The following is a 24,966-nucleotide window of genomic DNA, read 5'->3' as shown; positions in this document are numbered from 1 at the left end:
GCACGGATTTCCTTGGGGTTGGTGAGGGGTTTTCAGCCAGGCATGACAAGGGACTGCACGTGTTCACAGAAAGAGGGAGGACTGACTGCTCAGCTCGAACGCAGCGGGTCCAGGGCTTGTCTGCCGCTAACGATCGATCTGCGTGGGTCTCGGCAACATCCAGTTCTGGGCCCAATCCCGCTTCCTCACGGGGCTCCTTCCATCTCTGAAATTTTGTAGCTCTGAGTGATACTCCATGCCTCCCTCTCCAACTCCCCGCGCTTTATTGACCGGAACCATTTGTTTTCTTCATTCTGGTGTTACTGTCCACGTGTTCTTTGCTCTGTCCCATTTCCCCGTATTATTCTTAAATCGTAGCCTCTTGTGTTCAAGTTCTTCTAGATGTGGTTGTCCCCCACCAGCTCTTACTATTAAGCACCCATCCTCTCTAAAACAACATTACAGATGATCAACTTATTCTGAGTAAAGAAGATCCAGAATGTGTCCCCTTTTGTCCTGCGAAGGGAGTGTCGAGTGCAAGGAGATTGGATTATGTTGGGACCCACCCTCCGCCTGTAATATAGCCCAGAGACGCCGGGCTGGCAGCCACTTCTCTGGCTCTGCTCTATTTTTATTGAACTCAGTTCGATTTAAGTATGCAGGATAATGGCAGATTTAACTCATCTGCTTTCGTGTCCGAGTATGAACATTTAAAATGGGACCAGGACTTGAAACTAGTTCTCCCCACAGTTGGGCTGTCCCGCACCCTGCTGGCTTCCCGGATCCGCCACAAGTGGCTTAGCGCCACCTAGTGACGGGATGGGCTGATGCTTTGCTGCCTGATTCCTGCAAGGCTTGGTGAAGAGAGTTTGCCCATTGTGAAGTACCGGCAAATAGGGATTTAAACAAAATACTGGGGACATTTGCGGTAGATCACTTTGTACATTAAAAAGTTCAATTTTGTTATTAACCAGGCAAATGTGTGTAAGTTATAGAACCCCTGGGACCATGCAAAGAAGATTTATGGGTCTGTTTGCTTTAGATAGGGGTCATGTTCAGTTTTTAACTTTCCATCGCGGTTTTTGAGGATCCAAACGTTAGGTGTTGGTAAGTTTTGTCCTGTGGAAAATACTGGAAAGTTGTTTAATTTTTCTCAGCCCCAGTTTCTTCTTATCTCATCTGTCAAAGATAATCTCCGAGAACCCTTCCAACTCTTTAAAAGATTCCCATCAACTGCAAACACTGCAATTCTGTGATTAACTCGAGTGACTGTACATACTTTGAATCCATGATACTTTCCATCCTCTAAGAGGTTAATGCTACCAGGAGATAATAGAAATAATACCAGTAGTTTTCATCTATTGGGTACAGTTACATCTTTGGTATTGTTTTAAAAATTTTTCCTACAGACCACACCTGGCTGGTGTAGCTCAGTGGATTGAGTGCTGGCCTGAGAACCAAGGGTGGTGGGTTTGATTCCAGGTCACGGCACATGCCTGGGTTGTAGGCCAGGTCAGGCCCCCAGTAGGGGGTGTGCAAGAGGCAGCCACACACTGATCTTTCCTTCTCTCCTTCTCTTCCCCTCTCTCTAAAAATAAATAAATATAATATATTTTAAAAAAATTTTACTTACATGCATTAACCTTTTTTTAGTCTTTAAAAATTCTAGCTGACAAAACTCTGCAGCATAAATATTACTACGCTCGTTTTACAGATAAAGACTATAAGGCTACCACACCCTGCTCTCCACGTTTACAAACTACTAAAGCAGATAAAAGAGAAACAAGTGAGAAATATGCTAGTGTCGTTGTAATTCATCATAGCACCGTTTACAGCGTAGAGCACAGTTCGGGTTGACATGTTCCAACGACTCCAAATATTCAGGCTGCGTTAGAGGAGATAATTCCCTTATCTTTCACGTGTGCTTAAAGCTGATGTCACGGGCGATTATTAGAGAAGGAATTTAGAAACTACCTTTTCCAAGGACCCAGGGGGAAGCACATATATTAAGCTCTAATGTGGCATCCACACCTCTTTAGAATCAGGTCCTCGAAGGTGACCCCATGTCCCAGCTGTTGATATGAGGATGGCAGGTGGCAGAAGCCATCATCACCTTTGCAGGAACACCTCCAGGGTGACACGGTTCTACCTGTTTTTGGTGATTGGTGTGTTTGGATCTTCCTTTCAAAAACCGGGCAACCTTTCCCAAAGTGTGCTTTGTAGGGTGTTAACATATTTTATGTAGAAAACAAGCATCTATCCCGGCTGATGTAGCCCAGTGGATTGAGCGTAGGCCTACAAGCAAAGGGTGGAGGTTTGCTTCCCAGTCAGGACACATGCCTGGGTTGCAGGCCTGGTCCCCAGTAGGGGGCGTGCAAGAGGCAACCACACAGTGATGTTTCTCTTTTTCTTCCTCCCTTCCTCTCTCTCTAGAAATCAAATAAATTTAAAAAGAAAACAATTTATTTAAATTAATGCATAAAAAAGAAAAAAAGAAAACTGGGTCAAATAGTAGGGAACCCACTGGACTGAATAAAGTTCAATGGATTTCTTGGCTCCAGCCTAGGAGTTCTTGAAACGTTTTGTATATCAATGCCTACTTTTTATTTATTTTAGAAATTAAATGTACTTTAATATGTAAATCCAATAACCCCCAATAACTGGAGATAAAGCAAAAAGTGTAACTCTTCTAATGCTAGGAACCCTGCCGCCAAACTCCTGTTGATTTTTATGTGTGTTAATTTCCAGAAGACTCCTAGTGGCATCTCCTTGGTTCAGTGGGACAGCACCTGAATTCTGGTGACTGTTGTTACCAGTGGCTTTGATTAGTGATTAACCCCACACTGACCAGTTGGACTTTCCTATATTACAGAAATTAGCCATGAATTAGTTTATTTGAGGGCATACATTGTCTGATTAAGAAGTCGATTAATATCTAGGCTGCTCAACACTTTGGGAAGTTCTACGTCTTGACTTATGGAATCTCACTGTTTTAGACATAACATTGTCCCTATGTGCCGGGCACTTTATGCTTACTAAATTATTAACCCTCCCAGCAGCCCGATACGGCTAGAGCAGGAACTGAACATGCTGATCTGATGCTGGCCCCTCTGCCCTGTTCGGTTCAGTTGCCCTCAGCCCCTCTGGGGCAGAGGGCAGGGAGGAGGGGGTGCTGTGGGCTCCCTGACGGCTTGAGCACGGGGCGGGCTCTGTCCTGACTGATGAGAAGCTTCTCCTCCTTGGCGTTTTGTCTTCTCAGCCACTTCCTGGCCCTTCCTTCCCCTCACTCCCGTTCCTCTCTATTCTTGCCTGCAGCTCAGAGTTTCAGGCAGTCAGTTCTGTTGTTTGGATGCTCTGTGTGCTCGTCTACAGTCCGTGTGTGTGTGTGTGTGTGTGTGTGTGTGTGTAGGGTTGTTAGGTTGTGGTGAACCCTGCAGGAGGAAGGCGATGTGAAAACAGGCCTCTTCTTGGTCTGGCCTCAGGGTGGAGTAGCTGGAAGACAGTGAGACTTTTCTTCCTGCCAATGTTTATTGTTCCTTTGTCACACCAGGCTACAAAGATATCTCTCTCTTCATTTAGATTGCTTTCCAAAGCTCTCTTTTATTATCCTTACTTTGGTTTAGGCAAGGCCTCCGAAAGTGGGTGCAGTGTGTGTGTGAACCCAGGAAGGAGAAAGTGACATGGTAGTAGTGGGAACACATCTGCCACACAAATAAGTCATTGCAGTATGCTGTGATAAGCGGGTTACCTGTTGACTGTCTCACAGGCCACCAGAAAAACTTGTGGATTTGACAAAGTTGATTAGATCTACTGCACTGAGGAAGAACATCCATCACCTTGACAGTCTTACTGGTGTCTCCAAAAGGTACTTGGGGCAGGGTCTTCACGTGAGCCCAGGGCCTGGGCGGGATCCCCCTGGGCTGGGTTGCGAGGTGGGGTGAGGACCAGGCTGTGTTTTGCCCTCACTGCCTCCTCTAGATGGGTGGGTACAGTGAAGCCAGGGCACTGGGGCCGCTCTGGATGCCCCGCAGAGAGTCATGGTAAGTAAGCTGTTCAGTTGGTTCATGGTCTTGTCTTCTAAGAACAGGCACGTCCTGAAGCAAGCAGCCAGGTTATTTCTGTCTGGTCCTAATATTACCGAACACAGGCACAGGGCGTGTTGTTGGTTTCGGTTCTTGCATAGGACGAGCTAGGTGGCACAGAGCCGGGAGGAATGCACTCCTTCAAGGAGAGGGCGGGAGTGGGGGATGTCGGGCGAGGCTTCACAGAAGAGGAGGAGCTGGAGCGAGGGATCGAAGTGTGAACATGACTTTTTCAGAGATGCGAGTGGGGAGAGAAGCTGGAGTCTTTCTGCAGCTTTAATGTCCGTCCACAACGGCTGGGGATGTTGCTAACAGGCAGGTTCTGATTCTGTGGTTCCAGGTTCCCAGGTGAGGTGGGTGCTGCTGGTCAGCGGACCACACTTTGAGTGGTTAGGCCCCAGGCTGACTGAAGTGTGCAAGCATGACGTGTCCAGGTGTTTTCAGTGAACACCATCTGCAGGTTTGTGCAGAGAGTTGGGGGAGGGGGCAGTGAGGGTGGCCCGGCTATAAGGAGGCCTATGAGCCAGAGGAGGACTTGGGGCTCTGGGAGCCCGAGCTCCCAGCCACCCCTGCACACCAGAGCTGACTCAGAAGTGGAAGATCTGAGTGGGTCCTGCTCACTGCTAGGTCCTAGAAGCTCCAGAGGCTTTTCTCGTCTGCAGCTGGACCGAGAACCACTTCTGCCAGCAGAGAAGAGCCCTGGGAAGGTTTTTAAAGCAGGCTTGCAGGCTGGGTGATTGACAGCCACAGGGAGGGACAGGGGATGAAACGGCAGAGGAGGAGGCCCAAGTTCAGCCTAGTGGGGAGCTTGGGGAATTTTTCTTAGCTGCTGCATGAACGTGGATGAGGAAGCTGGACCTGAATGGATGAGATTGCCTGGCCCGGTGAGGAGAAAGCCAGGTTCTAGAAAGGTGCTTCTCTGGGCTTGAGATGTTTCCCAGGGATGCATGGCCTAGTGCACACTTCGTGTTCCTGGACTGCTGGAAATGCATGGGACCACCAACTTGTGCTGGGGCAGAGGTACCCGAGTGGGCCCAGTGAGGACGTAAGGGCAAGGATGATGAAAACCAGTGCAGACACTTCCCAGGTTTGCCCAGACCTGGCCTGGACCTGGTCTTAGTCTTTTAAGTGTATTTTTATTTTTTGTTTTTTTCCCTCTTTTCTCTCTCTCTCTCTTTGCTCAATCCCTTGGTGTAGGAGTTAGAACAATGGATAAAAAAACAAAACGACAAAATAAAATCTGTCTTCTTGACGCCCTACATTTTAGGGCAATAGAAACATATACAAGTAATGTGATATTTGAGGATGACAAGGGCTGTGGAGAAAAATGAAGCATGGGTGGGAAGCATGGGGTGTGTGTGTATTTGTGCGTGTGTAAGAATGTGGTGTGTGATTTTACGTGGGTTGATCGGGGAAACCACTTTGCGAACATGAAATCTGAGCGGAGGCTGAAAGGAAGAGAACATTGCTTATACTTCAGGGGACAGCAACAGCGAAGTCCCCGAGTCGCGAAATGTCTGAGGAATGGCAGGGGGGCAAAGGTTAAAGCTGAGGAAGGCGGGAAGCCAAGAAAGGGATGAGATTAGAGGGAAGTAGGGCCAGTGACGTAGGCCCTAGGAGGCCGCCGCCAGTGTTCTCGCGATGCTCAGGCGAGCACAGACAGGCCGCCCACCGTCCTGAGACCCGCTCACCCAGCGCCGGACCCCCCCACCCCGTGGACAGCCCCCTCTTTATGGCCCTGGAAAACATATATGTCATGGGGGCAGATGTGAAACTGGGGGGTTGGGTGGGGAGGTGGACAACCCAGCTGGGTGGTGGGGTGTACCTAGCGAAGAACACCCTGGGGATCTCCCATTGAGTTGGTCACCCCCCCCCCCCATTCAGTTTAGTTTTCGGCTCCCAGGGTTATTTCTGTCAAATTGCACAAGTAATATTTTGAAGTTGTTCAATTCTCTCCACGTTGCAACAGTCGATAGCCTTAAGTATTCCAAGGTAGCATTAGCAGCTAAAGATCCCAACTGCAGTCCCTTACGGTCTCTGAACATACTTAATAGTCCCAAAAGACCTGCGTTCACCAGTCCTCCACAGGTTACAGTCTGATCTCCTTTCACTTCAGTATAATTCTCTTCGTTATCGCCAAACTCCTTCTGACTCTGAAACATTTTGCCCTGGGCGATATAACAACTTGCTTTGACAGCCTCGCGTTGTCTCTGCACAACGAAATTTGTCTGAATTGCTACCCACGTACCAACTTGTTAGCGACCATCAGCATGGACTTCAAAGTCAGTATGGGTGAGTTCTGTAAAGACTTTAACCGGGAACTAGGGCAATGCTGACGTCACAGGTCAGCAGCGGCTTTCATTCTCCAGCAGGGGGCGCCCTCGTTCCACTTCCTGGGGAGGCCACCCGAGCACGGTTCCTCCGCGGGGGCTGCACAGTTTGTGGCAGGCTTCGCAGCCTCCCTGGCAGCCAGGTGGGGACGTGGGAGCCATTTTTCCGTTTTCTTCTCCCTGGCTCTACTCCCATTCCAGTGGGTTCTAGCTTGGCTCTGCATGCACCGGGCGTTCATTTCTAAACCTACTGTCCCTGCTCCTCAGTGTCTCCACCACCCTGCTGCAGCCACCTCTCAGTGCCCCCACCCACACCTTCGCTGGGTTCCGTAATCTTTCTGAAGCACCTGCTCAAAAAGCTTCAACTGTCCTTTTTGTCTAATTAATAGGAGAGAATAAAGGGAAAAATCGTGGGTGATTCAGGAAAGTTTTTAATTGCTAATATTGCGAGTAGCAATACCCTAAATTTAAAGGGTTGTAGGGTGGTGAAAAAGTTGAAAATCAAGGTGGAGCAGGAGAATTGGGGTGATTTCCCTTGAAGATGGGGGCTGAGCCGGTGGCTGCAGTGTGACAGAGACCTGGATGGGTGCAAAGGGCCACAGCTTCCCCAAGGAGCACAAACAATGTGGCATGGGGAAGAAAACAGTTTGGTGCTGGTTTGAGCAAATCCCTCCTACTTGGAGTCACCGGCAACTGAGGGCTCTGGCAGCTCAAACCCCTGGCGGTTTTGCACCGACGGAGCCTGGCCAGGGGTGCACCTTCGTGGGGGGACCTTCTGGGGACTCGGTGGGGAGTGACCGGTACAGTAATAAGGCAGTACTAAAGTTGACAGTTTACTTCTGATTCCAACCATGTAGAAAACTGTAAGACCTGCAAAAAGAAAATCTGTTAAGCAGATAGCTTTTAAGCTGAATTTCTGCTTAGATATTTAAAAAATGGAAGATGACCACAAAGATGGAAGTCTTAAAGACAACAACTAGTGTTTTTAAACGGACAGATCTTCTGCCAGCGAGCACACAGCACGAGACTGAGGTTTCACTGATTCTTTCCGAAAGACTGACACAGAGTCTATTTCGTTTGTTGTCGGTACTGTTCATTTTTGTCTCCCAAGCAGCCCCTGTGAGGGGCAAACGGATGCTCTGGGAGATGCTGGAGCTCCTCCCTCCCAGGGAATGGGTGGCAGGTGCGGTCAAGGCTGCACCATGCCAGGCCCCGTCATCTGCTGGGAGGCAGCCCTGCTGAGCTGTCAGAGCCACAGCAGAGCCCACGCCCCTCCCCCCAGCCCTGCTGCACACCCAGCTCCCACAGTGAGCTGGCAACCTGCAGGTGGAAAAGGTCAGCAAAGATAATGGATGCCCTGCGGCACACGTACACAGAAACGGTGTTCGTCAATGTTAGAACCGTATTTTCTCACACAGCCACCTTCAGATTGTCTGCTACATCTTTATTCATCTTAAAAAATGTTTTTGTCAATAATATTCCTTTATCAACCCATTAAAGACAGTCTATTATTAAATGGCTAGTTTGGTTCCCTTTAGACAAAGGTAACAATTCCGATATGGATTTGCCCGGTTCTGTGGATGGATAAGGAACGGGGACAGGCTGAACTGACAGAGGACGGCACCTGTCCTGTCTCGCTCCGAGTGGAGACGGAGGGCTACACTCTGCTCACCAAGTAACGTTTCTGAAAAGTGCAGTACATATAACTTCAATAAGCTATGTAATACATTTCATAAGCACACAAATTACACCACTTAAATAATTATTATTACAAAAAATATCCTAACATCATTGGTTGATGCAAATAAAATATCTTTAAATGTCACCACAGTAGAGATATTTTACATCAATTTGTGCTTTTGAAACTATTGCTAGCTTCTCCTGGGAAAAGCTAAAGTAACTATACACTGTAGGAAAACATGAAGAGTTTTTGTAGTTTTGATAAAAAAAATACATGTCAACACCAGAAAAGCCACCACAACATTTAACAATTATCTTTGAATTTCTGTAAAACAACAAAAATCAATTCAATGAAATCCAGTTCTATGGTAATCACTAATTTAGCGTTTTGACAAGAGGGTAAGAGGCCTGCCTTCTCTTGGTCAACAACAACAGCCAACACCAGCTGTCTAAGAATATATATAATTTACATCATACATATTTAAGAGAACATCTGAAGAAAATGTTCTCTTAACAGTTTTCATGTATATATTCAAAGTGTCTCAGAAATTCCACTGGGGTCTGTATCAGTGAGATTTAAGAAGTACCAGGGTTTGTATAAATAGAGTAGAAAAGCAGTCTTTTACTAATGTGCTAAATACATGAATTAAAAAAGTAATGGAAGCAGTATGATTAGCTCACTAGAGAAATGCCTATCATTCAACAAAATTCCCTGCCAGGCAGCCATAAATATTAACATAACTTCTTCAAGGAATTCAACCTTCAACACTGGCTACAGATGAATTGCTGGGACCCACTGTCTTTCCTCTCTGGTGGTAACATCCAAAGAAAAATAAATGTTCCACATAGAGAAAATAAATTGTTTCATGGGGATCCCTTAATAATTAATTGGGTTGGAGGAAACTTCACTTTTCTCAGCTTTAGTTGAAGAAAACACAAAGTATGTATATAATTGCCGAGTGAGGGATCCGTCGAATTGGTCATACAGATTCTATTACAGTTCAGATCCCACCTGGACAAAGTGGTTACTCCTGCATTCAGTGGGGAAGGCCCAGAGCTACAGGGGCCAGAATGTGTGTTAGAACTGAGACGACGCTCATCCCTACCAATGGTCATCACATACTGTGGGACCAGCGGGGAAGTCCAAATAGGGCGATTCGGTATTCTCTCTGTGCTTAGCTTTCTTAGGTTTCTGTGTCTGTGTTCTCCGTGCCATGCCTAACGCTTTCTGTTTGCATTATAATTTTAATTCTTGGTTGGTGAGAGTTCTTTTAAAAATACCCTCACTCCAGTTTTGTAGGTAATTGAGGTGGCAAATACAGACTCTCGAATACCAAACCATCACCAACTGAAATGTTGAATTAAGATTGGGATGGGAGGAGCTGAGCATTCTGGTTTGGGGGCTGCCGATGCTTCTGTAACCCCCTTCCATTCCTGTGGTTTTTCCCTCTGTTGGATGGGTGTATGATAGCACTTAATCTCACGTGACCTTTGACCTGACGGAATGAAGCCTGTTTTCTGCCCTTTTTCTTTGGAGAATGACTGCAGTGATGACATCTGAAACCCAAGTTTGTATCTAGGGAATGTGACAACTACCTGTCACGGTGTAATTCCTAACGAGTGCACTGTTTAAGACGGCAGATTGCAGGACAGAAAAAATTGCAGTGCCATTGCGAGAGATGAGGCAGAAAATAGCAGAGTCAGTTTATGAATGCCCTCCTAAGGAGTGTGAGTTCTGCTCTATCAGACACGTCATTTGCTGAACTGTGTTCCACAGAACGCTTGTGCCAGAGGATGTTAATATGTCTCGGGCAAACTTGGTAAATTCAGTCCAAGTTTACTTTATTTATGTCCAAGGCCTTAAATATGCTAACGTGCATTGTGACTTTCTAAGAAGGTGTTTTGTGTGTTGCTTTTCTCAAACTAAACAATATAACTTGGTGGTATGTATGTAACAAGCATGAAGACTGTGCCAGCTGGGCCCTTGGAGTTAATTCTAATCTTCTGTGTACACACGATACAGCTGATACTCGCTGCCTGACATCCTATGTCACCAGGAACTCGCAGGTTCCGTAAACAAGCAGGAGTGAAATGCCTGAACAGCCCTCAAGGTAATACGGGTTTTAAAGGATTGAAGATTTGGAGAAAAGTGACCACACAACATTTTGCAACCGAGACTATTGTTTTTTTCATTGAAGTCAAACTGAAACAGACTTGCAAATTTAAAAAATAAGTATAAAAGATGGGAAAAAATACGTCAGGGATGGCTATTATTGTCTAGCCACATAATCATTGCTTAACCTCGCTAAAGCTCATCTGTAAAAGGGATAACCACACCTTGGAAGGCTGTTATCATTTGTTTGGTCCTGTGACTGGGGTACCTGGGGTTGTGGCTGAGAGTGCGCCTGGGTGTCAGACTGCCTGGGCTCGAGTCTCAGCCCTGCCCCTTCCTACACCTGTGATACAGGCTCTAGACGTGATTGTGACGTTGGGAGATTTAAATTCTTTCTGCCTCGGTTTTTCTCATCTGCAAAATGGGAACATACGTATGCCTACCTCGGAGGGCTTCGGTGAGGTCTACAGGTAAAACCAGTGTTAGATATTTAGGAAAAGTTAGGCGCCGTTATTGATACAGTTCAAGTTTTCTCTGCAGTAGGAAAGAAAAGCTCCAGGCTGCCCTAATTAGCGCTTTCTAGACTACCACTGCTCTGCCAAAGATTATATCCCATCCCCCTGCCTCCTAAAGAGTGGGTGCTCACAGCTCAAGCACACTTTTTTTTCCTTTTAAAGGTTTTGTTTATTTTTTAGTGAGAGGGGAAAGGAAGGGGAAAGAGACGGGGAGAAACATGGACCTATTGCCTCTCCCACTCACCCCCAGCTGGGGACTTGGCCCAAAACCCAGGCAAGTGCCCTGACCGGGAATCAAACTTACGACCTTTTCGTTCGCAGGCCAGTGCTCAGTCCACTGAGCCACATCAGCTGGGGCCTCATACTTCACTTGCAAGCTTCCCCACGAAGTTCAACAGCTGCTGGGTTAGCCGCTCTGTCCTGCTTCAAACCCATTTATTTATTTATTTACGCCCCCCTCCCGCCCCCCAATGCTGATGCTGTTTGTGGCCATTAATGTGCCAGTACGTTGATGTTCCCAGCTAATTTAGAGTTGGATCATTTTCTCTCTGGATTACCTCCAGTCTTTGCCCATTTCATTGACACTTGGGTAAAATGCAGAGGAATTCTTGACATTCAGAATTTGGAAGGACACAGGAAGGCAAACTAGAGACATGAATTACACACCCTCCTGCTTCCGGATGAGTGATGAGAAAGGATGCTGCCACATGATGCTCCGAGACGTCTGCTGGATGGTTTGCTAGTTGCCACGACAGGCTGATGTCATTTCATCACTATTGTGACAATTTTAAAATAATTTAAATAGGCCTCTTGTGTGGTTCCCACCATGACATTACTTTGATTGCATCCTTCGTCTATGTTAACACACTTTTCCCAAGTCATTTGACTGTTTATATGGAATTCCTCAGGTAAGCCAGTGAGACATCAAGAAGTCAGCAAAGGCTTTCAAAAACATTCCCATAATCCCCCACACACTCCCCTCTACTTCACATCGTGGGACTCTTACGGGACAGCAAGTACAAGAGAAGGGACGGGAAAGACACTGTTTGAGCCAGCACTAATAATGGAGCCCCAAGTTTTCTAGTTACTTCAGATAAAGCAGCAAAATCCATAACCAGGTTAAGGCAGACTGAACACTCACAAATAGCCTGTGTACGTTTAAACTCACTTGTGACTTGTTTTTCCTTCTGAGGACAGTTTTAAAGGTGAGCAAGATTTTCAAGTGATCGAGATATTCATATAGGCTTTTCAATGGCTAGGCATATATATTGGAGATCTATGATATTTTGGGTATATATCCAAAGGCGGCAGTTAGATTTAAGAGTGCTTTTCACATAAATATAGCAAAAAGATGTTAACAACCATAGAATTAAATATTTGCATACAAATAAGGTCTGGATGCATAGAATTCTTGTGCCTAGCTGATGAAGAGAGACAACATACTCATGACTATCAACAACTGGACCTAAAATACCAAAACTCAGCAAACAACCAGAACAGGGCCTGGCTGGCATAGCTCAGTGGATTGAGCACGGGCTACGAACCCAAGCATTGCAGGTTCAATTCCCAGTCAGGGCACATGCCTGGGTTGCAGGCCATGGCCCCCAGCAACCGCACATTAATGTTTCTCTGTGTTTCTCTCTCTCTGTTTCTCTCTCTCTCTCTCTCTCCCTCCCTCCCTCCCCTCTCTAAAAATAAATAAATAAATAAAATCTTTGGAAAAAAATTAGAACAGGAACAGAATTAGAGAAATGGAGGGTTATCAGTGGGGTGGGGGAGGGGGAGAATGGGGAGAAAGGTTACAGGGAATAAGTAGCATAGCTGGTAGACATAAAATAGACAGGGGGCAGGTTAAGAATAGTATAGGACACAGAGAAGCCAAAGAACTTATATGTAGGACCCATGAACATGAACTAAGGGGCGTGGGGGATGCTGGAGGGTGGGGGGATGCACATGGAGGGGGGATGCAGGTGGAGGGGGGATAAATAGGAGAAAAAAATTGGGACAGCTGTAATAGCACAATCAATAAAATAAACTTACAAGAGAAAAAAAAGTGAGAGCTATTATGCAAAGTGAGAGTTTTTTTAAGTTACAGCCCTGTCCAGATTACGTGACAACGTCTCTCCCAAGAACCATGCCAGAGAGTATTTCATACAACTTGGGGCATGTGTGTGCAGAAGGCTGCTCATCCAGGCTACTTGCTGAAACCTGTTCTGGAGCGGTCTAGGAAACTGAGAGCTGTGTGAGTGGTAAGCTGCCAACAGAATGACCTCCAGCAGACTCCTAGCAGCAGGGCTGGGATTCAAGACGCATCTGACAAGAGGTTTCAGAGCGAGAAAACATCCACTCGTAACTAAAAGGCCATTAAGCCTTCATTGTAAGGGCTTCTCTGAGCATCTTTTCTTTCCAGCAATAAAACCACTTATACTTGTGGTTGAATGTCCTAATTTAAGAAATGGAAGACGCTAAATTAATTTTTAATTGACACCCCAATTCTACGCCTGTTTCCATCGTCCCTCTGATGCAAACTATGCACCAAACAACACAAGTCACGTCTCGTTTCCACCAGACGACCTCAGGAGCCAAAAAGGGGGTGAGGCAGGCTTATTTTAGAGCCAAAAGAGAGTTGTAAATATTGTTAATTTTCAGCTAACACGTCTTGTCTCTCTCTACGGTTTCTCACCTTTCTGAAGACTTTGAGGCAAGGCCTTGGCCACAAAATAACTGATTACAAGGTGCAATTTCCACCTGTTCAGTGAAAGAAGTTTACCTGTTTGCTGGCAAATAGATCTAAATTATAATCTGAGAAGCAGAAATTACCCCCCTAACTTTACAAAATGCTGTTTTCAGAAGGTACAGTTAAAAACAGACTCTTTTAAAATTAGTTTATAATACTAAAAAACAATATACATGTCATCTCGTAATAAGCTCATCTTTCAGCGGGAAAAAACCCAAACCGTGCTGAGGTTCACGTGTGTCTCTTCTTCAGAGCTCTCCTAGCAACCTGTAACCACAAACACCCTCAGAACCTTCAGATGCCTGCTTCTGTGTTTACCCAAAGATTAAAAAGATGACTTTTCATCGTCTCTACAGAAAAAAAGCATAAATGGGTAAAAAAAAAAAAAAGAGGAAATAAAGAAAAGTGGAAGCCAATTCAGGTAACCATCCCAGACCCGGCGGAAAGCACATGGTTCATCCGCGGAGTCGTCCGAAACGAGCCGTCAGTCGCGGCCCCCCTTCTTCTCCGCGATGACGCACCAGTTCCCGTGATCGTTCCCGGAGCTCAGGACGTGGAGCTCGGACACGCTCTCTGTCAGCAGGCCGCAGAGCTCGCCTTCTCGAAACACGTGGTAGTAGCGCATAAAGGCTCTGGAATCCCGAACGTCTGGCTGTCGGCCTTCCACAGAAATTGCGTCATCCGGGATGGAGTCTGTGGACCCGGCTGCAGAAATCCTTCTCAATATTTTACCAGCAGAAGGGCTCCCTTCTTGAACTAAGTCACCTGCGGCCACACGCTTCTCGTTAGTGTCGCTGCTACCCAGAAAACTCCCACGGCCATTTCTCCCAGCTTCCCCCTGATGGTCTCCATTTAGGTGTCTCCTTGTGCCTGGTGCTCTCAGCCACTCCAAATGTTTTTGAGAGGTTTCCAGAAACACGTCCTCATCTAAGTTCTGCTCTCTTGTTGCTAAGGGCTCTTGGCGATCCAGGTCTAGACTAGAGTGGCTGGAAGGCTGGACTGATACAGCACTAGCGGCCCGAGCTTCTGTGCTTTTCAAGGGTCTCGCGCTTTCAATTTGCTTCCTCAGAGTTGACTCGTCCAAAGATCTGGAGCAAAACCAGGAGCGAAAAGATTTTCCTAACGTGTTATAGAATCCATTTTCTTCCCCACCTCCCTTAGAAATACTTGCACAGCAGGTTCCAGCCGCAGCAGGTTCATAGTCCACGCTGCGGGACCGTTTCGAGCCGCATCGCTCCTTAAAACGAACGGAACAGCTACACACGGTGCAAGGAGGGTGGCAGGGGTGGCTCCTGTCCGGGCGTCCACACTGCTTCTCCCTCCCAGGCTGGCTGGGGTCGGACAGGAGCCGCGAGCACAGGGCCCTGTTCCACGGAACCAGCACGTCTTGCTTCTCGAAGTGCCGGTTCTTTTGCTCCATGGCCCAGACGTAAATCATCAGCTGGCCTCCAGGCACTAAGACTCGGGCCATTTCTTTTATTGCTCTGATTCTTCTTTGTTTTGTAGAAAAATGATGTATAACTGACAAAAGAAGAAACGAGATCTCAATGTGCATACGCGTACGTAAGCCTACGCATTTATGTACTCGTGTTGTCCATATAACGCTGATGTGATTTTGACATGTAGTGGAATCTTATTTCCTACAGGACAGGGCACATGGTGAAAATAGCACAGGCCTGGAGAGACATTATTTTTCAGTTTGACTCGGGTAATGAGCAGACAATGGATCTTGGGAAACTGTTTAACTTCTATGGATTTTAAGTCTCTTCATATGACACCTAGAATGAACAACGTGTAAAATCTCTTTCAGTTCCACAATCTTATGAGTTTTGTTAACCAGAGGATGACAATGTGAATTAATAAAAATTTGCAAGGGCGCACTAAGTTAGGTAAGTGTTCCTACTAGAATTCTATGAAGTAATTCATTGCTTTAATGAATGGTTGCTACTACCTCTAAAGCACTGATTAGTGCTCATAAAATTAATAAAGCAAATAGAAGTGGAGAAAAATGTTGAAGACTGTTTTTCTGTTTATAGGGTAAAAATAAGCCAGCCAAGCTCAAATGCAAAAATAAGCCAGCCAAACTCAAGTCCAAATGATGGCTTATCATTTTGCATAATGTTAATGTAATGTAAAATGGTTGTGTATATATTTTAAAAAGTCAACTTCCAGGTCATCCTTTTTACTTTCAATTCCTGCAAAGTCAGAGTCAAAGTCAAGCAGGATTGCCTTTGTCTAATTGGAACTTTTTATCATAAATAGCTAGAAAGTGTTTGTCTGCAGCACCTTGGGGAGTGTAATCACAGTACTATGCTAAGAGAAAACAAAGATTTATTTTTCCGCACACGGGCTCATCCCGTATCTCCGGTAGGAAGTCATTCAGAGGGAAATCTGGACACTGTCGCTCGTGCATGTGAGTTACGAGGGGGAGAGGGAGCCCGCTCCTGTAGCCCTCCCCCCACTCCAGCTATTGGTAGTGGTTTCAAACAAATACATTCCTGGAGTTTATACTTGGTACCGAGAGATGGTAACCATCTGAAGTGAGATCATTACATAAATTAAGCTGCCAAAGGAAGGTCACCCAACAGACACCGTTTGTGTTGCTCTCAGTCAGGGGTTTGTTCCCGGGAGCAGCACGCAAACCTGGGGACCAGGCAGAAGCGTTGGAAGCCTGAGCGTTGGAAGCCTGAGGCAGGAGGCTGATGTGAGTGCGAAGAGCAGGAACTGGCGTGTGCTGGCCTCCATCCATCGGTGGCTACCTGGCAACCTCTGACCAGTCGTTGCTTTAGTTCTCGAGGCTTTGGACTGTGCCCCTCAGTCCCACCCTCAAAGAAGGAGCCCTTTACGGAGTTAGTCTGAGAACATACGTTTCTCTGTTGAGCTGTAGATGTACAGAATCCATGAGTTTGGCGTAAAGCCGGGTTTCTCAGCCTCAGCACTGCTGACACTCGGGGGCGGAGCATCCTTCGTTGTGGGGCCCACCCACTGGATGAGAGTAGTGCACACACACGTGCTCAGTTGGGACGACGAGAAAAGCCTCCCAACACTGGCAAGTGTCCCCCGAGGGTGGGGACAACATAGCCCCAAGAGGAGAACCACTGACACAAAGTGAACAGTTGACACTATTTTAATACACTGGTGCAAGTTTTTTATACAATTTTTGTTGAATCATTCTTTTTATTTCTGGACTGTTCTAAAAGTAGAAAGAGTGTTTTGTAATCGGTCAGCACCACAGAGGAAATGTATAATTAGGTCTGATGCGTACCTCTCACATTATTATTAAGAGACATGGGAAAGCAAAAGCATGTTTCTTCACGTTAAGCAAAAAGAAACAACACACAGAATTCTAAATAGGAAAGTAAATGTGTATGAACATAGGAGATGGTCTACTGAAATTTCTTAGTTCTAAATGGGAAACTCAGCAGGAAAATAACTCCATCGGATTAATTTACAGCTACAGTTCATAAAGACATAGGCTGTGTTTCCACTCAAGGGAACAGTTTTAATCACAAGTCGAGAACCCGTACGCTCCATTTCCTCTGGGACAAGGCAGGGGACTTCAGCTGGAAGTGGGGACGTGCTGGGCCCCAGACACACGGAGCATTTCCCCAAAGTGGGGAAGCTGGTCGGTCTCCCTCGCCCAGGCCGGTGGCTCACTCAGCAGCCCAGCCCGGATGCAGGTGGCCTTGCAGACCCGGAACCTAATGTGAGCTCAAGACGGGCAAGGAGTCCTCTTCTCTGACCTCCCTCCAATTTCCAGGTTTTCAGGTGGAAACCAAAAACCAAAAATGTCCTTTGTACTCGAGATTTTAAGGATTGTCTGGTATCGCCTGATCCCACAAGGATCCCTCCTCTTAGTGCTGACAGCCAAAGTGAACTGAACAGTTTCAACTGCAAAGAAGTGGACTGACACATAGTGGGTTTCCATGGCAACCACCTCCTACCAGCCCTAACTAGTCCAGGGTTATGGCGTCCAGGCCGCGCTATACAAAGATACAGTCCCTATATAATGCTGAGTAAATCCGCTTCTCCTCTGTTTCAGGAGGGAACGAAGAGTTTCATGCTGTGTTTTTTTTATCGGGTCTGTCAGTTTTATATATGCTCACCTTGCTTTAATAAAGCTTGTTATGTTCAAATAGATTAATTTTTAAAGTGTGTTGGGGCAAATAATTTACTTTGTGAAAGATTTTTTGCTTTGCAAAAGAATTTGCCATACAATTCCTTTAAATAGCAAGTTTCCCAAGCATATTTAAAGATGACTAACATATTAAGGTTCAGGAATATGTGTCCTGAGTAAAATGAGCCTTACCTGTGTAAATTTCAGGCATAAAGTTTTGCTATTTTTTTAAAAAAAACTTTGGCATGTGTATTTTATGGGCCCATTGGCTGGGAGGATATGAGAAGCATATTTGCTTGATTTATGAGCAATCTCTGGCAGGTAGAGAGCTGAGAGGCCTTATAAAAACAATGCAATCTGGGGCCAGGTGGGGCTATCTTCCCCAGTGACTTGCATACCAGCAAGTGGCAGATTGGATGACGCATCCTTCCAGGTGGCATTAGTGCTACAGTATTCTGCTAACAAAGAGCACACTCATGGCCTAAAAAAGGTAATATGACTTATAAAGGTCTACTCCAGGTTGGAAGATCTGGCTACATTACAATATAACAAAGTATTCTTTTCAGTATGTAAAATTCCTCTAATGCTTTCTTACTCATCAGCAAAAGAAATTGCAATGAGTCATCAAAAAGAATACAATACCAGTTTGACAGTTTAACTAGTTTAAACAATTATATGTACTCCCGGAAGTACATCTGAGATTAGTCAACTAACTCACTGAGTTGCAATATTTTTTAAAATGAGATAAAAGGAATTGAACAGACCTTTCCACAAAGAGTGGGTATTGGGCCGTAAGAATGACCCCAACCACGTAACATTATATTCTCATGGTGAAGAGTGAGCGTGTGACCTGGCGGCCTTACCTCCTATGGAGATGATGGCATCGAAGCCCCGGTCCCTAAAGGGGAGATTGAGGTTGTCACACACCATGACTTCACACCCTCTCCTCCGGGCAATCTCTACCAACGGCCCACAGTAGTCACAGCCCAGGACGTGCACCTGGCTGTTCACTTTAAGATACTTTCCAGTCCCACAACCTGTAAAAGAAAAACTGTGTTACCTGCTGTCCTTAATGGAGACCGGGACACTGTCAGTTAGCCTGTCTCATGACAAGGACAGAAATTACTTTATACTAACTAACCAAGACAGAATGCAAGATGGGGTGAAGGGACACACAAAAGCAAAAGAAAAGCCTTCTACAGCTCTTACATATTTTCATGTAGAAGAGGGACATTATATCCACAGGAGGTAGCATGCTCACACACATACTGGCTGGCCCGTGGCAAGGAATGATAGGTCCCTGTATCCCAGGGACAGTGTCCAGTCTCTTCATGTAAGTGACTTCCACATACACATTTCATTTTGTGCAGATCTACACGTTACGGCATTGATTGTTGTGTGATCTCTCTAGACAGTCTTATTGCTTCCTGGTCACATAAAACAAACTACTGCCAAGAACTTTTAAATGGATATAAATAGAACAGGCTTTTCAAACATTTTAAAATTTATTTTGAATGAAAAAAGCCTATTGTCAGTGCTAGGTTTTCAATGGTCTCACATGACTAAGTACACAACTCTCATAAAGAACTATTTTTTTCTTAAAGAGACCATTCTTGACTTCCACTTTCCAGTGGCACAGACCCAAGTAATTCAGCATTTATCTGCCCAAAGATTTGGATCATTGGATCTCACTGATGTCACAGTGAAGAGGATTGTAACATGAGTGAGTAACATCTAGAAACAAAGCTCTCTGCCATGTAGTGCCTGGTATATTCTAGCACAGGCGTGCCCTCTAGTTCCTTTCCAGAGATATTTACAGATATCAACAAAGCTGATATTTGTACCTTCCAGAACTACCTATAGATTCTTATGCCTGATATTTTGAAAATATATGTACCAGTATTCAAAGATAATTAGTTTGTTGCTTCTGAAATACACCACACTTTTTAATAACTCCTTTTTAATAGGTGTTGCTTGAAATTATGAGCCACTCAAAGCATAATTAAGGTTCACTGATGCCAGCTGAGACAGAATGCCGAGCCTGGTCACCCACTCTCGTAAACGTGCAGGAAATAAATCAGAAGGTTTTCGGTACTGCAGCAAGCACCAGTACCCAAGCATCCGGTCCTTTGCAAAACCTCATTAAATGCCAACCTTTCGTGGTTCTGAAGGGAGAGAACAGAAAGCGTCTGTCTGCATGCTTATATTTCCTTCTATTTTGTATTCCGCACCACACACACTCTGTGCATGTCTGTACTTTTTGTTGGTGATTTCACTGTTTAAAATTCAGCACCGTGCTGAAGTGCTGCCCAGGGTTCCCAAGGGCAGGAAGACTGAGATGCTGGCCTCACGGCAGCACGTGTTGTAAATACACTTTGTTTGGGCATCATTACAGCTGTTGTCTGTGAGTTCACTGTTCACGAACCAACAATATATAGTAAATACAGTGTCTCTACACAGATACATACATGGAACAACGTTAGGTATTGACCAGTTTCCAAAAATATGAGCAGAGACCCACAGGGACCTAACCCTGTATTTTCCCTAGGGGCTATACTCAGGATTCACTGATTCACTGTCCATGGCAACTTTATAGAACACAAATACTGTGAATAATGACAATCAACTGCATTTTCTTTTATGATTTCTGACTTTTTTTGGTATCATACCTGGAAAGGCCTTTTGTCTCTGAGAGCATATTTTATTCTTTTATTGTTTTTATTTTACCTTCTTAATTATTCTATTATTCTTTTAATTTTATTATTTTAAGATAATCTAGATGTCATTGCCCCCTTAATGATTTCATTTTCTTACACTCACATTGGCGCCTCATTAGGAATTTTAGATGTAAGGCGTGAGAAAGTAGGCTGCGTACACACCGCTGCCCTAAAGCCAGGTGCTGAATGGCTCCTCCTCTTACCGACTGGTTTCAGATCCTGGGACTTTGCTTAGATTAGAGGCGGTAAGAGCTCCAAAGTCACTGTATTTTCCAAAACCAGATTTACTTTTAAAAACTGACATGGTAGAGATATTTTCAGACTCATCATTTCTCCATGAAATGCTCCCCTTCCCCAAATTCCACACTGCTTGCACCGTCTTTGATAAGCCAAATGCCCTGGGCACGTGTCTGTTTCCCTTACCAGCATGTAGAGTGAATGTCAAATGAGACAGAGTCTGTAACTACAGACTTATGACTCTTGTGGGCGTAATCATCATGCAATTGCTACAGAGTTGTTTTACGTGGGCAGGCCTCAAGTGGGAATCCCAGCATGGCTTAGGCCTTGGGCTTAGATCTACTGGGCTGCGGTTCACCACTCAATTTGGAAACAAACTGAGCCAAAATCTTCCAGGGAAGTCAGTGATTACAAAGACATGATCTACCTAAAGATAAGCTCTAATAATGAAACACCCACGGAATAGTTAAGGGGAAAAAATCCATGAGATTAATTAAGAGGTTATAGGAAATCTATAATTTCTGCATTTTCTGTGGAAGGCATGAAAGCCACTCAAGGTGCGCCACCAATCTTGTGTTTACAAATGTGAATATCTCTAAGTTTAAAATCGTCAGTTTCACAAGCAGTCATTTCCGTCCTGATTCAGTCAACCCATGCCAGGTCGATTTTGTGGAAGGATGTGGACAAAAGCCCTGAAAAGATCGCCACTGTCTAAATGCAGACCTGAGGACGTTTCCTACTTTCCGATTTGACCGTGCGAATTTCTGCTATCAAGAGAATGGGCTGGGTACTGGCAAGCCAAGGGCACCACTTCAGACTGCTGGCTCGAGCAAAAATGAACACTGGATCTGAACAGGAAAGACACGACAGTACGGAACGCATTTCACACTGCGCGCCGCAGGCCTGGGTTACCTATGTCAGCGATGAGGCTGCCGGGCTTCTGCTCCTGCAGGAACTGGCGCACGCGGGGCCAGGCTTTGCTCTGCAGGTCGCTGAAGTAGGGGGCGGTGCTCTCATACACGTCGTGCACGTGCTGCTTCTCCAGCCGGGCGGCTTCAGGGTCCATCCTGGGGAGACAGGGCCACCGCTGGGAGGTGAAGGAGGAGGCAGGTTGCCTAAAACGGGGAACCTACAGCTGCCAGAGGCTGTGCTGATCTTATACTTGACGAGAGAAAAACCGAACCTGTCATCTTCCCACAGGTGTCCAAAGACTAGAAAATGCTTAATTTTTACCTGCAAGTCTTCAGAAAATAATGGTTTGGGGAGGAGCTAGTCATTCTCATTTCCTGTGCGAGAGCCGGCCTCATTTGGGAAGCGTATACCAATGGTTCACTTGGATAAATCGTTCTGGTGCCAAACAGATGTTAAAAATTCATAATACGCCACTCACCGCTCCAATCAGTCACAAGGTCCTATTGATTCTACCTTTCTAATGTCCCTGGAACCCAACCATTTTCTATATTTGTACTGATTCTATTTTAGTAAAGGTACTTATTTCTTGCCTGAATTACTTCAGCAGCCTGTAAATAGGTGTTTTTTCGCCCTTCCATCCCTTTCTTCAATTCTGCCACAATTATTTTTATAAAACATAAATCTAATTGTATTGCTTCCTATCTTAGACTTCTTCAAAGGCATTCCATAGCGTGTCTGGTCCAGTTCAGGTACGCAGGAGGACATGCAAGTCTCTTTCTGATCTGGCCTCAACTTGCCTCTAGGGGCCATTGCTCGCCATCCACTGTGGGGAAGCTTTGTCTGCAGGGCCCCCCGTCCGCCATGGATGAGAATAAGTCTACCAAGACATGATCTGCTTGGGGAGGAAAGGTGGCCGATTTCTCACAGGAGAAGGGCCAAGAGCCTTTTCCTCAACGGCTTTTATTGGGTTCGTTTACACAGAAATCCAGGTAAAGCTCATTACTCATTGCTTGGAAGTAAGGATCAAATAACAAGGAACTCTGAGGGCCTATTTTGAGTCAGGGTCAGATAGCTAAAGAGCCATAAAACTTTGAGGAACAAACTTACTTATTCCTTGGACCCTTATTTATCATTTAATTGACAGCATTCTAAACGAAGCAGGTTTCACAGGATGTGAATATTCTTTCTTAGGCCTGATCGCCTGGGGAACCTGCCCTTTCCAGCACAGGGCTGCACCACCCTCCGTCATTGTTTCAGGCTTAGGTGGAGCAAGGGAAGTAAGGCAGCCAAGAGATTAGGAGATTTTCTTGCAGACAATGAGGACTCAGGCTTTGTCAAAGCTGAGGGGTGAGGGTCCATCACCTCCTTTTGCTGTAGCCCCCAAAGTCCTTCCTTGGAGGCCTCCCACATACTCTTGCCTGTCTTTAGGTTGTTCCCCCCTTGGGGAATCTTACCCGTCATTAGCTAACCAACCAAGCATTGGGGGCCAGTTATGGATGAAGTAAAAGGAGCAGAAGCTGACCTCCTCCTTCCAGGGAGATAAGCTTGTGTCTCCTTGGTGGCTTACGGTCGAAGGTCGTTCCCTCAGCCTTAGCCTTGGCAAGGGTTACAGCTTCTGATACCAGGCAGGGCGGTTCTCAACAATCCACCGCCAGCATCCACAGTTCTGCAGGTGCCACAAACGCCCCAGCAGCCGGGGACCTGCGCAGACACTGTGTTTGTCCCACTACCTTCTGTTCGTTCTCAGCACAAGCATCACCAGAAAGCCCTCCCTGACTTTCCATGCAGGACAAGGGCCACCAGAAAGGAACAGGAGAAGTACAAGAGCAGGTCTCAGAGGTCTCTGCTGTTTGGGGCTTAATCTTTTCATTATTCTCCTGTGGCCCGTGAGTGAGGAGTAGTCCAGGGAAGCAGCTAGGTGCTCAGACTGTGGCTCTTGACAAATCAGTATGAAAGTAAGTCCAATCATAGGAGAATCCATCTGGCCCTACAGGTGCAGATGGGTGAGTTCAGCCCTGCCCCTGGTGCTCCTGTTGCATCCCATGCACACCTCTGGAGACTATGGAAATACCCTGTTTCTCACCAAGGTTAGCATCCGATTCATTGCTGACTCTTGCTTAAAACAATCATTACTACAATTATCATCAAGTGCTAACACAGTAGTCTCTCCACATACAGTTTTGCTTTCTGACATTTACGTTACACGTGGTCAATGACAGTCTGAAAATATTAAATGGAAAATTCCAGAAATAAAGTTCTTAAGTTTTAAATTATTCACCATTTTGAGTGGTGTGGTAAAATCTGTTGCTGTCCTTCACATCCTGCCCAGGACATGAAACGTGCCTTGGCCCAGCACATGTACCTCCCTTCATCTCGTGACGCAGGTGTGATAGCATCTCACATCGTCATGAGAAGAAGGTGAGCACAGTGCAAGAAGATATTTAGAGAGAGAGGCCACATTCACATAGCTATTATTACAATATATTGTTACAACTGTTACATTTCATTACTGTTGTTATTAATCTCTTATTGTGCCTAATTTATAAATTAATCTTTATATGTATATGTATATGTGTGTGCGTGTGTGTGTGTGTGTGTGTAAACTTCTATCTGTATAGGAAAAACCATTGTACATCTAGTGTTTGGTATTATCAGCGGTTCCAGGCATCCACTGAGGTCACAGGGGACAACTGTATTCTAATTTCATCATTCCTTCTATTGCAAGAAAGAGCCTTTCAGGATTTACTCTTAAAACAAATTAGCAGTAACTTAAATTACCATGGACCAGCCCACAGTCCCAGCAAAAAATCTGGCAAACTCCTAACAGAGTACAAATCTCATTTGTGAAGCCTGTTAAAACTTCCACCCAAATTGAAACAGCTTATATTGCACCCTCAACTAGAATTTACAAAGTAAACATATGGCTGGCTCTAACTGCCTACACACGGAAAAAAACCAAAACACTGAGTGCTTTTCTTTTAAATCAAAATCTCAGGAGACTTAAGTCTGTTTAAATTTTTTCTCTTTAAGAAATCAATCAGGCAATACAATTTCAAGAACCCTAGAACAAATACATTTTACTTTATCGTACTTGCAAATGTTAAGTGGCAATCAACAAAAATTCAATTTCCTTCCATTTGGCTCTAACTACAAGCTCAGAATTTGTAGTATCTGACTGAACACCCCTCGGAGAATTTACTCTAAGTCCTCTCCCAAGTTGCCTGGCCTCTACCACAAACAAGTAACTTCAAAGAGCTATTTTAAAATGTGGGAACAATATAAACCCACTTTGTTTCTATTGTATTTTATAGTTAAGATAATACACTGCGGAATAAATAGCTGACCATGAAAATGACTTGTAGTTAGCACTATCCAATGTGACACTTCTGATACTCCATAGATTTAAGTTTCCTGCAATATTTTCCATGAGAATTATATAAATATAAGCAAATTCCTTGTGGATTCAGTAATGTAATTAAGCTAGTAAGACTCACACGGAAATAAAAGTGCAAGGTTCCAGGAGAAGCTAGGGAGACAGGGTTTGGTT

At 45.2% G+C, this 24,966-nt stretch overlaps 1 protein-coding gene across 1 annotated transcript in view; it reads right to left on the bottom strand.

Moving 5' to 3' along the window:
- Positions 1–12,721: 12,721 nt before the first annotated feature.
- The window catches only part of TRMT9B (tRNA methyltransferase 9B (putative)), a 41,921-nt gene continuing 29,676 nt past the window's right edge, over positions 12,722–24,966 (bottom strand). Inside the window, exons 4-6 of the mRNA XM_045821171.1 lie at positions 21,420–21,574; positions 18,417–18,590; positions 12,722–14,957 (exon numbers count right to left, since the gene is read on the bottom strand). Coding sequence (XP_045677127.1) covers positions 13,921–14,957; positions 18,417–18,590; positions 21,420–21,573 — 1,365 coding nt within the window. The 5' untranslated portion in view covers position 21,574 and the 3' untranslated portion in view covers positions 12,722–13,920. The remainder of the gene's footprint in view (positions 14,958–18,416; positions 18,591–21,419; positions 21,575–24,966) is intronic.

This window comes from Phyllostomus hastatus, unplaced genomic scaffold (genome assembly GCF_019186645.2).
Source record: "Phyllostomus hastatus isolate PE091 unplaced genomic scaffold, TTU_PhHast_1.1 phas_scaffold_46, whole genome shotgun sequence".
Lineage (NCBI taxonomy): Eukaryota > Metazoa > Chordata > Mammalia > Chiroptera > Phyllostomidae > Phyllostomus > Phyllostomus hastatus.
The sequence above is the reverse complement of the archived record's forward strand: the minus strand, read 5'-3'. Positions and strand labels throughout refer to the sequence as shown.